The 13600-nt window shown below is 34.9% G+C and overlaps 1 protein-coding gene across 4 annotated transcripts in view; it reads left to right on the top strand.

Annotated features, from left to right (window-relative positions):
* The window catches only part of ATP11B (ATPase phospholipid transporting 11B (putative)), a 126181-nt gene that overhangs the window by 36736 nt on the left and 75845 nt on the right, over window positions 1–13600 (top strand). For all 4 annotated transcript variants that reach the window (XM_039242339.1, XM_039242342.1, XM_039242340.1 and 1 more), the window contains exons 5-10: window positions 1613–1720; window positions 1912–2040; window positions 2849–2952; window positions 5848–5895; window positions 8070–8134; window positions 11170–11251. In XM_039242339.1, the coding sequence (XP_039098270.1) occupies window positions 1613–1720; window positions 1912–2040; window positions 2849–2952; window positions 5848–5895; window positions 8070–8134; window positions 11170–11251 (536 nt within the window). The remainder of the gene's footprint in view (window positions 1–1612; window positions 1721–1911; window positions 2041–2848; window positions 2953–5847; window positions 5896–8069; window positions 8135–11169; window positions 11252–13600) is intronic.

The following is a 13600-nucleotide window of genomic DNA, read 5'->3' on the forward strand; positions in this document are numbered from 1 at the left end:
GAAATAAATAAAAAACATTAAAAAATTTTTAAAAAGGGGTTCCTGGGTGGCTCAGTCAGTTAAGTGTCCGACTTCGGCTCAGATCATGATCTCACAGTCTGTGGGTTTGAGCCCCGAGTCAGGCTCTGTGCTTACAGCTCAGAGCCTGGAGCCTGCTTCAGATCCTGTCTCCCTCTCTCTCTGCCCCTCCCCTACTCACTGTCTGTCTCTGTCTCTCAAAATAAAATAAAGACATAAAAAATTAAAAAAAAAAAAAATGCTTTCCCAAAAGGTTTCTTCCTGGGGGGAAAAAAGACCTTCAAAGCAATCTTTAATATTTGCTTTATATTTTATAGTGTTATAATATTTTTAGATAATAGATGTGCATATTTTAAAAAAATGGAAACAGTACAAAATAGCATATAGTAAAAGCCTCTTATATTCCTAACCTGCCAGCCTCCTAGTATTCCTCCCTTGATATATTTGTATATTAGTCTCAATATCCATGCAGTGTTCACATAGGCAAGCATATTGTTTTTTCACAATTAATAGCATAGAACACAACACATTCTATACCTTATTTTGATCACTTAATGGTATTTCTTGGGTATCATTCCATTATCTGTACTTATTCTACACCCTTGAGTTCTTGAATTTTCTCTAAAATAACACAAAAAGGCTTTTCCACTTTAAAAAATTACTACGCCTTAAATATTTAATCAAAGGATTCTTTCTGAAATGCTTATTATGTCTGTGTCTCTTTCTAATGATGATACAGGTAGCCTACCATATTTTTTTTTTGAGAGAGAGAGAACGTGCACATGTTTCTGTGGGGGACAGTAGAGGGGGGGAGAGAGAATCTTAAGCAGGCTCCACACCCAGCACAAAGCTCACAGGGCTCAAATTCACAACAGTGCGATCATGAGCAGAAATCAGGAGTTGGATGCTCTACCAGCTGAGCCACCCAGGTACCCCTAGCCTACCATGTTTTTTTTTTGAAATACATATTATAATTCTGTTGGCCTGTTATTTAAGAAAGTGAAAGAACTCAACCTCAGTTTCAAAATCTATTTTTTTTTTTTTGCTGTTGTCTGTAATAATGCTCTGTGAATTTATATTTTTGGTTAAAAAATACCATTTTTAGGGGCATTTAAGCCAGTTAAGTCAGGTAATGAATTTACAGTTTGTGGGTATGAGCCCCGTGTTGGGCTCCATGCTGACATCGCAGAGCCTACTTGAGATTCTCTCTCTTCTCTCTCCCTGCCCTTCACTCACTCACACCCACACTCTTTCTTTCCCCAAATAAATAAATAAATTTAAAAATATCATTTTTACATAGAAGCCATAGAACTTCTAGATTGAATAGGTGTTAGGAAAAGGAAAGAATCAAGAATGACTCCCTAGATTTCTTCTAAGAGCAACTTGGTGGATGGTGATGTCATTTGTCAAGATAGAAAACATTGGAAATGCAACAAATTTAGGGGATAACATCATCAATTTAGTTTTGAAATGTTTACTAGGACACATCCTAGTAAACTGTTTTGGATAAGTTTTTATGTTTCTTTTTCTCATCTGATAAAGGTATCTTCTAAGTATATTAAAAAGGGTATGTTTTTTCTTTTGATATTTATAGGGATATGAAGATTGGTTACGACATAACTCAGATAATGAAGTAAATGGAGCTCCTGTTTATGTTGTTCGAAGTGGTGGCCTTGTAAAAACTAGATCAAAAAACATTCGGGTATGCCTTTAGTAAATAATAGAAATCAGTTATATATGTTGGTATCATGCATTCTAGTCTGATTATATTTTAGTTAAAAGCTTGCTTTCCTACATTAAAACATTGATAGGCCACCTGTTTAGAAATCAATAAAAATAAGTCTTTACCTTTTAAAATCTATATATTCACTTTTCCCCCATAATTCCTTATAGGTGGGTGATATTGTTCGAATAGCCAAAGATGAAATTTTCCCTGCAGATTTGGTGCTTCTGTCCTCAGATCGACTTGATGGTTCTTGTCACGTTACAACTGCTAGTTTGGATGGAGAAACTAACCTGAAGGTTTGTACATGCATATGTTTGAGTGTCGCCCTGGGTGAACAAAATGTTTTTGGGTTATAGTGGTATTTTCCTTTGTTTAACTTGCTAAGTGAGAAATTTTTTAAATCACTGAAACTTTAAAAATGGTAATTTTTATAAAAGAAATAATATTATGTATTTATTTCAAGGGTAGCCTCATTTGGTTTTAGGTAAATTAAAGAAAAGTGGAAAGTGTTCCTAGGAAAAATGTAATCCTTTAATATTCTAGTACCTTTTTGGATAGGGACACATTTAAATTTTTCTCAGTTTTCAGAGTATAAAAGTGAAAATTCACATATTTTCCTATTAAACAGCTTCATAATAAACTTTGAGTGATAGTGACTTAACACATTTAATTAAAAACAGTTTTTTAAAGGTTTATTCACTTTTGAGAGAGAGAGACAGAGAGAGAGAGAAACGGGGACAGAGGATCCAAAGCACACTCTGTGCTGACAGCAGAGATCCCAACACAGGGCTCAAACCCACAAACCATGAGATCATGACCCGAGCTGAAGTTGGACACTTAACCAACTGAGCTACCCAGGCACCCCCACACTTAATTTTTTTATATGCAAATGGCCCCTCTGGATAGGTAACCACAGTAGCTTCTTTTGCTACTTGTTATTTTACAATTTTCTTTCTCCTCTCTTCTCTGCTGTCTAGCTAAGTGATCTCAAGTACGGTATGCTATAATTTCACCTGAAAAGAGATTTGAAATAGATGATATCTAAGTTCCCATTTGAATCCTGAAACTGCAGTGTAACCCTTTTTGTTTTTTATATTTTCCCAGACACACGTGGCAGTTCCAGAAACAGCAGTATTACAAACAGTTGCCAGTTTGGACACTCTTCTAGCTGTTATAGAATGTCAGCAGCCGGAAGCAGACTTGTACAGGTATGGTATAGTACTGGATTATTCCCTAAGAAAAGACAGAGCTGCAAAAGTAGAATTATTGGATTAAAGCCCTAATAGGATTTGGCCTTTGAGACATTACAAAAGCATTGGACTAATTTTTATTGCCATGAGCAAAGTAGAAGTTTATGACCAGACCACTTATACCATACACAAAAATAAATTCAAAATGGATTGAAGACCTAACTGAGACTTGAAGGCATAAAACTCCTAAAGAAAAACTTAAGCAGTAATCTCTTGGAGATCATCTCTGTCAACATATTTATGGATATGTCTCCTCAAGCATGGGAAATAAAAAGGCAAAGATAAACTGTTGGGACTACACCAAAATAAAGAGCTTTTGCACAGCAAAGGAAGCCATCAACAAAACAAAAAGGCAACCTAATTAATGGAAAAAGATATTTGTAAATGATATATGCAATAAGCAGTTGTGTATATTTATGCACAAATATATCCGAATATATATAAAACTTAAAAAATGGCCAGAGAACCTAAGTAGACATTTTTCTGAAGAAAACATACTGGTGGCCAACAGGTACATGAAAAAAATGTTCAACATCACTAATCATCAGGGAAATGCAAATCAAAACTATAATAAGATATCACCTCACACCAGGCAGAATGGCTAGTATCAAAAAGGCAAGAAATAACGAATGTTGAGACAGATATAAAGATAAGGGAACCCCCTCATGCTCTGTTGGTAGGAATGTACATTGGTACAACCACTGTGGAAAGACAGTATGGAAATTCCTCAAAAATTTAAAAATGTAAATACTGTATAATCCAGTAATTCCACTCCTGGGTATTTAAAAAAGAATGAAAACACCAATTTGAAAAGATGTATGCATCCCTATTTTTATGGCAGCATTATTTACAGTGGCACATGGAAGCAATCCAAGTATCTGTTGATAAATGAATAAACAAGATGTGTCTATACACACATACACACACACACACACACACACACACACACACACACATACACACATACATACACACATTGGAATATTACTCAGCTATCAGAAAGATTGAAATCTTGGCATTTGCTCTGACATGGGTGGAACTAGAGTGTATTATGCTAAGCAAAATAAGTCAGAGAAAGACAAATGCCATATAATTTCACTCATGTGGAATTTTAGAAACAAAACAGATGAACGTATGTGAAGGGGAGGGAAAAAAAAGAGGGAAGCAAACCATAAGAGACTCTTGATAGAGAACAAACAGTTGATGGAGGGAGGTGGGTGGGAGATGGGCTAGATGGGTGATGGGCATTAAAGAGGGCACTTGTTATGATGAGCACTGAGTGTTCTATGTAACTGATGAATCACTAAATTCTGTTCCTGAAGGCAATATTACACTATATGTTAACTAACTAGAATTTAAATAAAAAATTAGAAGAAACAAAAATCATGATATAGATCTTTGTTTTTGACAGGACATGTTAGAAATGTTATCAGCAGTACTTATGGCATGATACCATTTTGTTTTTAAGGTATAAATGTGTCTATATATGCATGAAAAAAAAGTGGGAAACATATTCCAAAACATTAACAGTGTTTATGTTTGAGTAGTGGGATTACCAGTGATTGTTGTTTCCCACTTGAGGTCTTTTTAAATTGTCTGAATCATTTTATAAAATGTGTGTTTCAATATATTTGGCCTTTATAGTCAGAAAAGAGAATAATGCAGCTATTTCTGTTTTGAATTAAATTAATTCACATTAATTAAACCCACATTAAATTGTGGGTTTGGAGAAATGGCTAAGGAAAGTACAAAATGAGTTAATCCGTTATGTAACTGGCATAAATAGATAGGAGTACCTTACAATCAAGGATAACAGGACAGATGAAATTAAGGAAAAGGTCTGTTGTAGGAATTTAGCTCAGCGAAATTGAGCTGATCACACATCATCTCTGAAAAATGCCCAGGGAAATGGCAGCTGAATTGGTTCTTTGAATCTAAATCCAAAATGAAGCCGAAATCAGGACTACATAAAATTCCAGTTAGTGGAGACAATTAAAAGAACTCCCTGATACAGGGAGCTGAAGGAAGTAGAAGTAGGAGATAAACAATAAAGCCAAAGTCTGAAACTTGGAAACGGTGGGGAGTGGATGGGAGGAGTGTAATAATAAGGACATTTAAAGAGGACTGCCTGTTTCTTTGCTTAAACAACTAACACGAATGCTCTGTCTGGAGTTTGCTTCACCTTAAAATTTGCCTCACTATGGTAGAAAGTGATTGTACTCTTGAATTGACTATGCTATGGAACTTTTCTGGTTGTGAAAGTTGGAACTGAAAAGCCAGGCTGTGAAAATCTATTATGATAACAGGTGGGGTCCCTCACTCTAGATTTCAGGCAAACAAAAGTTAAAGAAGCTTTGGAGTTCACTGATAGGTTTTTGTTTACTAGTCTGTCCCACCACTTAACTTACACAGTGACTGTTTAGTGATGAATGAGTCAGTTAGTGAGTGAATGAATGATTCCAGTCACAGTAGACTTAATTTAATAAACTGTGATGAAATGTGTGAGTTTTCATTGTGAGCTAGATAATATATGCATCTTTGTGTAAAAATTATAAGTTCTCATGACTAAACTGATAATATATGAAATTTCCATCATCATTTTGAAAACAGTTTTTCATTTATTACCTCATTCATAGCTGGAGTGGAGATGGCCAGAATATTCAGTTTTTTAAAGCTAAATGACTGATAAGTATTTATTCATATAATCTCTAACAAAAATAATGGACCATTCCTATATACAAAAGGTTTTGTTTCATGTATAAGGATAGTGCCAAAACTGTCAAATGTTTCACCCATTGGTGTCATAGGTAATATATCATGGGCTTTTTTGTAACATGTTTAATTCTTTGATAGATTCATGGGACGAATGATAATAACTCAACAAATGGAAGAAATTGTAAGGTAAGAATACATTTGCCTTATCCAGTTATTTTTATGTGAAAATTGTATTGGGAGGGACTAAAATCACATTTAAGGGAGATTAGGTAAGTAGGCAGCATATGATAGAAAAGGATTAATTTAGAAGCCTGGCTGGCTCAGTCCAAAGAGTATACGACTCTTGATCTTGGCTTTATAAATTCAGACCCACATTGGATGTAGAGTACTTATTTTTTTTAATTAAAAATAAAAATAAATAAACATTTCATCTAATAATTTGTAGCAGCAAGAAGTAAGGATAAAACAGATCCTATGAAATGATATAAAAATAGTTTAGTAATATTATTTCTGTACTTGTATTTCTTTTTCTAATGCTGTTAGGTAGTAATGTAGAAGGAAATCGCCATTCTTATTCAAATTTTTACACCTTTAAACCCACCACACTGAAAGTCTAGAATACAAAAAATGTTTTATATAATGTTTGACAAGTATGAATATTATTGTATTCTTCGCTTCAGAATTATTCAGCAGGAACTAGAGTATTTAGTGGCCAATCTAGAGCCTCTATTTACTCTTTTGATTGGTTTTTTGTTTAGTTGATTGTGTTGCTGTGTTTGTCCTTAATATTCATGTTAATATTTGGCCCCTGCATGAAAGACTTTTAGCTATTTCAGAAATGTGCTGATATGTTGAGATTACATTGTTACTCATGATCACAAAGCCAAATTTAGAATAAATCTTTGTATCAGCCCTTGAACTGATCTAATCCAATTAGCATTGTACCTCTTTTCTAAAGACATGTTCAGTTAATACTGGCTACATGAAATAAGTTGCTGACATGAAGAGGTAAGCAAATTTTAAATGAAATCCTCAAGACAAGCATCAAAAAATAATCATGCCTTAGCACCAGTTCACAGTTTTAATAAACATTAACTAACATAGTAGCACATTCAGTAAACTCCCTAACAAGGTCTTTGTAAATGTAGGACTCCTTGCTGGACAACTATGAATAGGTTTTTTTTTTTTTTATTTGATTTCTAGAGTGACATAGTGGGATATATATGTGGATACATAATCTGAATTGCATTAAGATATTGTGGCTGCTAAAGCAAAAGATCAGTTATATTACCCAGCCCCTAAAATGGTTAAAAAGATTAGTATGTTCTTGCTGAAGCAGCCTGAGTGAGCTGATGAATTATCTTTTAATTTGAAGCTTTTTATCATCATATTCCAATTTTATATGCCCCTATGAACTCAAAGTTTTTCTATTCATTGTTGGAACCCAACCAAGTGAAACAGAGCTATTTTATGCCTCCTGAATAATTGATTTTGGAATATCCATGGAGTGTGCTCCAAATATTGCTATCTAATAAAACCATACTGTTAACCATGTCCCAAAATGTGAGCCTCTTTAGTTTATTAGATTTTTTAGAGTGTTTGGATTTGCAAATATCTTCAGAATTGTTTCAGGTTTTGTTTGATTTGGGTAACTATATATGTATGTTTAAAAAAAAACCATAAAGAATATCAACAAAATTAAGGTTTTTTACTTAATCCATAACAGAGTCTTATCATTTTTCTATCACTAAGAAAATACAATTTCCTTTCTAGTTATTCCTTCTCGTTTTATTTCTCCTTTATGGAGAGAAATTCATACAGCAAGAAGACCTGTGCTCCAAGAAGTATGCAATGCAAGTAGTCAAGTTGTAGTTGATCTTGCCTAGAAAAAGTACTAACTCACTTACTACATTGTTTTATAATCCAGTGTAATTTTAATTATGCAGAATTGATGGATTTATCAACAATTCATACTATAATTCATGTTTATATTGCATTTTAAAAACTTTAATTTTGTTCAAAAATTTAAAATCTCATCATGTTAAACATTTTAAAATCATTGGTTAATCTTTTGTTGTGTTTTATGTCTAAAAATCTTGAAACTGATGGCTTTGTGAGTTTATTTATAGGCATAATCTTATTTCTGAGCCACTGATCTTAAAGTGACTGAAATGCTAAAGCAGGCATTTGTTGTTATGGTCACTAACATCATAATTGACCTAAACTGCTTAATAGTAACTGAAATTTTGGTTTTATATGAAAGCAGAGTTATAACTATAGTTCAGGTATTTTCTGCTGAAGATGCCATTTTAGAATTTAATTGAATTTTTAATATATTCAACTTTTTTTTTTCCTCTTAGACCCCTGGGGCCAGAGAGTCTCTTGCTTCGTGGAGCCAGGTTAAAAAACACAAAAGAAATTTTTGGTTTGTATATATTGAGAATTTTTAATTATGGATTCATGTTGATGCTTTATATAAAATATTTTTTAAGACATAGCTTTTGTGGTTGGATAATTTACATAATCAAATATTGTCTATGATAATTTTCTTACAAAGATTGTATAAAAATAATTTTATGTTGTATTTTTTTGTTGTTATTTCCTATTTTTGAGTAATAGACTAGAACCTGGCTGTGTTGTTTGTGGATACTTGTGAAACATTGCTAAGAAGATAATTCTGGCAGTTTTGTTAATGGTGGTTGAGAGCGAATGTAATCTGGCATCATGGTTCAGTAAACCACCTGTATAATTCCATTATGATTATTCTTAGATTGGATTAATAAAACTGCTGACTCATTCTTTCATCCATTCAACAAATTTTTATTGACCTGTGACCATATGGCAGGTATTATTGGAATGTTTACTGACTGAACCAAAAGGCTGAATAAATAGTGCTCTAGTGTTGGAGATCTAAATTAATTCACATATTCTGAGTCAACTCTAGGCAAATTGTGAAGTCTTGATAATCTTTAGCTGTCAACTATCTCCTCCCATTTTAGGAATATACCTTCATATACTGTCCAGCCTGTATTATTCACTGAATGTTTATAGCTTTTGAGGTTCTCTTCTTCCTTCCTTTCTTTCCTATTAACTGTGTTATATCTTATCTCTCAGTATGAGGCTCTCTGATAGAGAAATGCATATACTTATGAAAACAGAAAATTGGGGACCCTGGGTGGCTCAGTCAGTTAAGCTTCCAACTCTTGATTTCAGCTCAGGTCATGATCTCACAGTTCGAGCCCCACGTTGGGCTCTGTGCTGACAGTGCAGAGCCTGCTTGGGATTCTCTCCCTCTCTTTCTGCCCCTCCCTGCCTCTCTCTCTCAAAATAAATAAGCTTTAAAAATTAAAAAAAAAAGAAAATAGCAAGTGTTGGTGAGGATGTAGAGTATTTGAGTGCTGGTGGGAATATAAAATGTCATAGTCAGTGAACAATAGTATGGCAGTTCCTCAGTAAGTTAAACAGAATTATCATATGACCCAGCAACTGTACATATAAGCCAGCAGTTCTGCTTCTAGATATATATCCAAAAGAATTAAAAGTAAACATTCAAAGACTTGTACAAGATATTCATAGCTGCACTACTCAATAGCCAAAGGGTAGAAACTGCACAAATATCCATCAACTAATGAATGGATAAACAAAATGTAGGATACTTCTATAATATCATTCACCCATAAAAGATGAATTCTGATGCATGCTATAATATGGATAAACCTTGAAAACATGCCGAGTAAAAGAAGCCCAACACAAAAGGCGTAGATGATTCTGTTTACTTAAAATACTCAGAATAGGCAAATTCACAGAGACAGAGAGTAGATTTTTTGTTCCCAGGGGTTGGGGAGTGGAGGGGAATGGGGGATGATTGCTTATTGGATACAGGGTTTCCTTTGAAGGTAATGAAAGTGTTTTCAGGTTAGTGAGGGTTGCACAACATTGTGATTATACTGAGTGCCACCAAATTGTACCAACTTAAAGATGATTAAAATGGTAAACTGTATGTTATGTATATTTTACCACAGTGAAAAAAAAATACACCATAATGATGTTCTCATGGCCAAAGCCAGAGAAAACCTCCAGGGCTTTTAGACCCTCTCATGTAATGCCATATTTTAACACATCTCCCTGGCAGGAACACCTTTCACATTCTTAAAATGTGTATTTGCCTTTAGCTGGGTCTACTGGTGTCTGCCTCAGCACCACCTCTCTCTCTTCTGTCATTCTGGCTGATGGCTCACATATCTGTAATTTCAGTGCCCTTTGTCATCTGAGTTATAATTCCTGTCTTTAAAGAATGGTGAAAATTCCAGGACAGATCTTTAGGAAAAAGGCATGATGAATCCTATACTACTTCTCAGTTTTCACTATATAAGGATGGGTGTGAATATTTATTGATCATCTCCCTGTTTCTGGTCATTTTCCTATTTTGTCATACAAATCTCTCAACAATTCTGTGAAGTATATTTTCCTATTTAAAGATGGAGAAATTGAGACTTAGATTAAATAACTTGCCCAAGGACACAGAGCTAATAAGTAGCAGAGGCAGCACTCAAATCAAGGTCTAACTCCAAAGTTTGTTATAAAGCTGGTCTTACCTAATTTCATCCACTCCCCAATTTTAGGCTGTTATTACTATCATTTTTGCTCATCCCAGTCATTCACATAGGCATACATTTTTAAAATGGCACTGTCCTGGGGTGCCTGGGTGGCTCAGTCGATCGAGCATCCGACTTTGGCTCAGGTCATGATCTCATGGTTCGTGGGTTTGAGCCCTGAGTCGGGCTCTGTGCTGGCAGCTAGCTCAGAGCCTGGAGCCTGCTTCGGATTCTGTGTCTCCCCTCTCTCTCTGATCCTCCCCTGCTCACGCTGCCTCTCTCTCTCCCTCTCAGAAATAAATAAAACATTAAAAACTAAGAAAAAGAACTTGATTTTCATAAATAAATAAATAAAAATAAAATGGCACTGTCCTTGTGTTTACTTCATTTCTTCTGACAGATTTCCATATTAGCTCTCTAGTGGTAGAAAATTATGTCTAGACGCCACAGATTTTGGTCTCCAGAGCCCTTTGAACTCTGACCTCATTCCATTGTTCAAACCTAACAGAAAGCGCTTTTCCATTTCTGTCTTTGTTAACTCTTTTTGCTGTATCTATAATGGCCTTCCCTGTCATCTTTGTTTCCAAATTCTTTTCTTCCATCAATTCCAACTCTAATAATATCTCTCATTCAGATATGTTAATTATAACTCAGAAACAGAAATCCCATGCCTTTCCCTTCCAGCAGGTTAAGTGACTGAAGTTCCCCAAAATTGGACTTGGAAAGCCTTTTAAAAACTTTGGAAAGACTTAAAGAAAGCCAGATTTTAACAACAGTCAGACAGTATACTTCCGTTCATGCTAGTGAATACATCTTTTATGAAATATGCCAGAAGATTATTATTAAAGAGTGTTTTGTTTTGCAGGTGTTGCTATATACACTGGAATGGAAACTAAGATGGCATTAAATTACAAGAGCAAGTCACAGAAACGATCTGCAGTAGAAAAGTAAGAACATTGTCTATTTTCATTTACTTACACATGAATATGCCTAAGTATTCATATATGTTTAAAATACTATGCATATAAAAATACATGTCTGCCAACATAAGATGGTATTCTTGAAGATAGGGATGTAGCATTCTGCACAATATTCAGCATATTGTAGGTACTTTAAATTAACAACTTTAAAATAAATACTATTGGATAATAATGGAATCACTTGATCAGACTAACCTTCCTGCAGGTAGCAATTATGAAATCGGGACAAAAAGGTTTTTACATAAACAAGTATCTGAAAATATAGTAGAGTGACCCAAAATTGGCAGAAAATGGCAGAATCTACTCCTGAAAGGTGACAGCAGCAAGGGGAAAGATTTAAGAGTGCAGCTTCTTGCCTGAAGCCACTCCCTAATTCATGTGCTACATAGGGCATCAGAGAGCCTGAGCTTTACAAGATTTAAGTGTTGGAGGACAAGGTTTAAAGCTGGAAGTATAACTAGACAGAGGAAAACCATGTGAGGGAGGGAGCCACAGAAGAGAAGGAACTCTGTACATAAATTATGCCCAAATCTTTGGCTTTTACATCTATACATGTACAAGGGAGACTGTGGTAGGCTTGGCAGATAAATAGTATCAGGAGGCTGAAAGAACAGAACAGAGAATTTTGCTGTTATTACAATGGAAACAGAGTTTGATGTTTGAGCATAGCCAAGTTAACTTCCCTGCTGGAATGAAAATCAGCAGTCTTTGAGGAATATAAGAGTACAGAGTCTCTGTAACCTTTTATTTATAAAATTCAATATGTAATCAAAAATAAGTAGACAAATGAAGAAAATGTAACTTGTATTCAAGAGAAGCATTCAATAGAAATTGTCTCCATAATGTTCTGTATCTTGCAGTTAACAGACAAGGTCTTTAGAGCAGGTATTATAAGTGTTTTTAAGGACCTAAAGAAAGGTGTGACTAAACACATGTAAAATATCAGCAAAGAAATGGAAACTACAGAAAACAGTATGGAGGTCCCTCAAAAAGTTAAAAGTAGAACTGCCCTGTGATCCAGCAATTATACTACTAGGTGTTTTTCCAAAGGATACAGAAATACTGATTTGAAGGGATACATGCCTCCTGATATTTACAGCAGCACTATCAACAATAGCCAAATTATGGAAAGAGCCCAAATGTGCATCGACTGATGATTAGATAAAGATGTGTATGTATGTGTGTACATACACACACACCCACACATACACGCACACACACAATGGAATATTACTCGGCCATCATAAAGAATGAAATCTTGCCGTTTGCAACAACGTGGATGGAGCTATGGAGTATTATGCTAAGTGAAATGAGTCAGAGAAAGACAAATACCATACCATATGATTTTACTCACATGTAGAATTTAAGAAACAAAACAAGTGAACATAGGGAACAAAAAAAGAGAGGCAAACGAAGAAGCAGATGCTTAACTATGGAGAACAAACTGATAATTATCAGAGGGGGTTGGGTTAAAAGGTGTTGGTTATTAAAGAGGGCACTTGTGAAGAGCACCAGGTATTGTATGTGGTGAATGAATCACTAAATTCTACACTTGAAACTAGTGTGGCACTGGATGTTAACTAACTAGAATTTAAATAAAATATTGAGGGAGGAAAAAAATTGAAGCTATTAAAAGGATTCAGTGGATATTCTTTTTTTTTTTTTTTAATATTTTTTATTTATTTCTAGGAGAGAGAGAGACAGCGTGAGCAGGGGAGGGTCAGAGAGAGAGGGAGACACAGACTCTGAAATTGGCTTCAGGCTCTGAGCTGGCAGTCAGCAGAGAGCCCGACGCGGGGCTCGAACCCACGAACCGCGAGATCATGACCCAAGCGAAAGTCGGACGCTTAACCGACTAAGCCACCCAGGCACCCCATTCAGTGGATATTCTTGAGTGGAAAATTAATTACTGAAATGTAAATGTCATTAGATGGGCTCACTACCAGATTAAGGAAGGCAGCAGAAATTGTCAATGAATTTTAAAAAGCAGTAGAAATTATTTAGTCTGAAGAACAGGGAGAAAAAAGATTGAAGAAAAAATGAACAGAATTTCAGAGCCATGTGAGACAATATTAAGCTATGTAGCATAATTCTAATGAATCCTTACCCAAAGAGGAGAGAGAAAAAGAGGCAGAATAAAAATATCTGAAAAAATAAAAATGGCAAATTTCTAAAATTTGAGTGGTAACACAGAGTGGTAATATAAATCCAGCAAAGTAAAATCGGTGGACTCAAGGTAAAGCCTAAATTGAAGAGAGATTTCGAGCTATGAGTGTTTATGTAAGAGAGGAAGAAAAGCTTAAAATAGTCATCTAA

This window comes from Hyaena hyaena, unplaced genomic scaffold (genome assembly GCF_003009895.1).
Source record: "Hyaena hyaena isolate Hyena2069 unplaced genomic scaffold, ASM300989v1 scaffold_213, whole genome shotgun sequence".
NCBI lineage: Eukaryota > Metazoa > Chordata > Mammalia > Carnivora > Hyaenidae > Hyaena > Hyaena hyaena.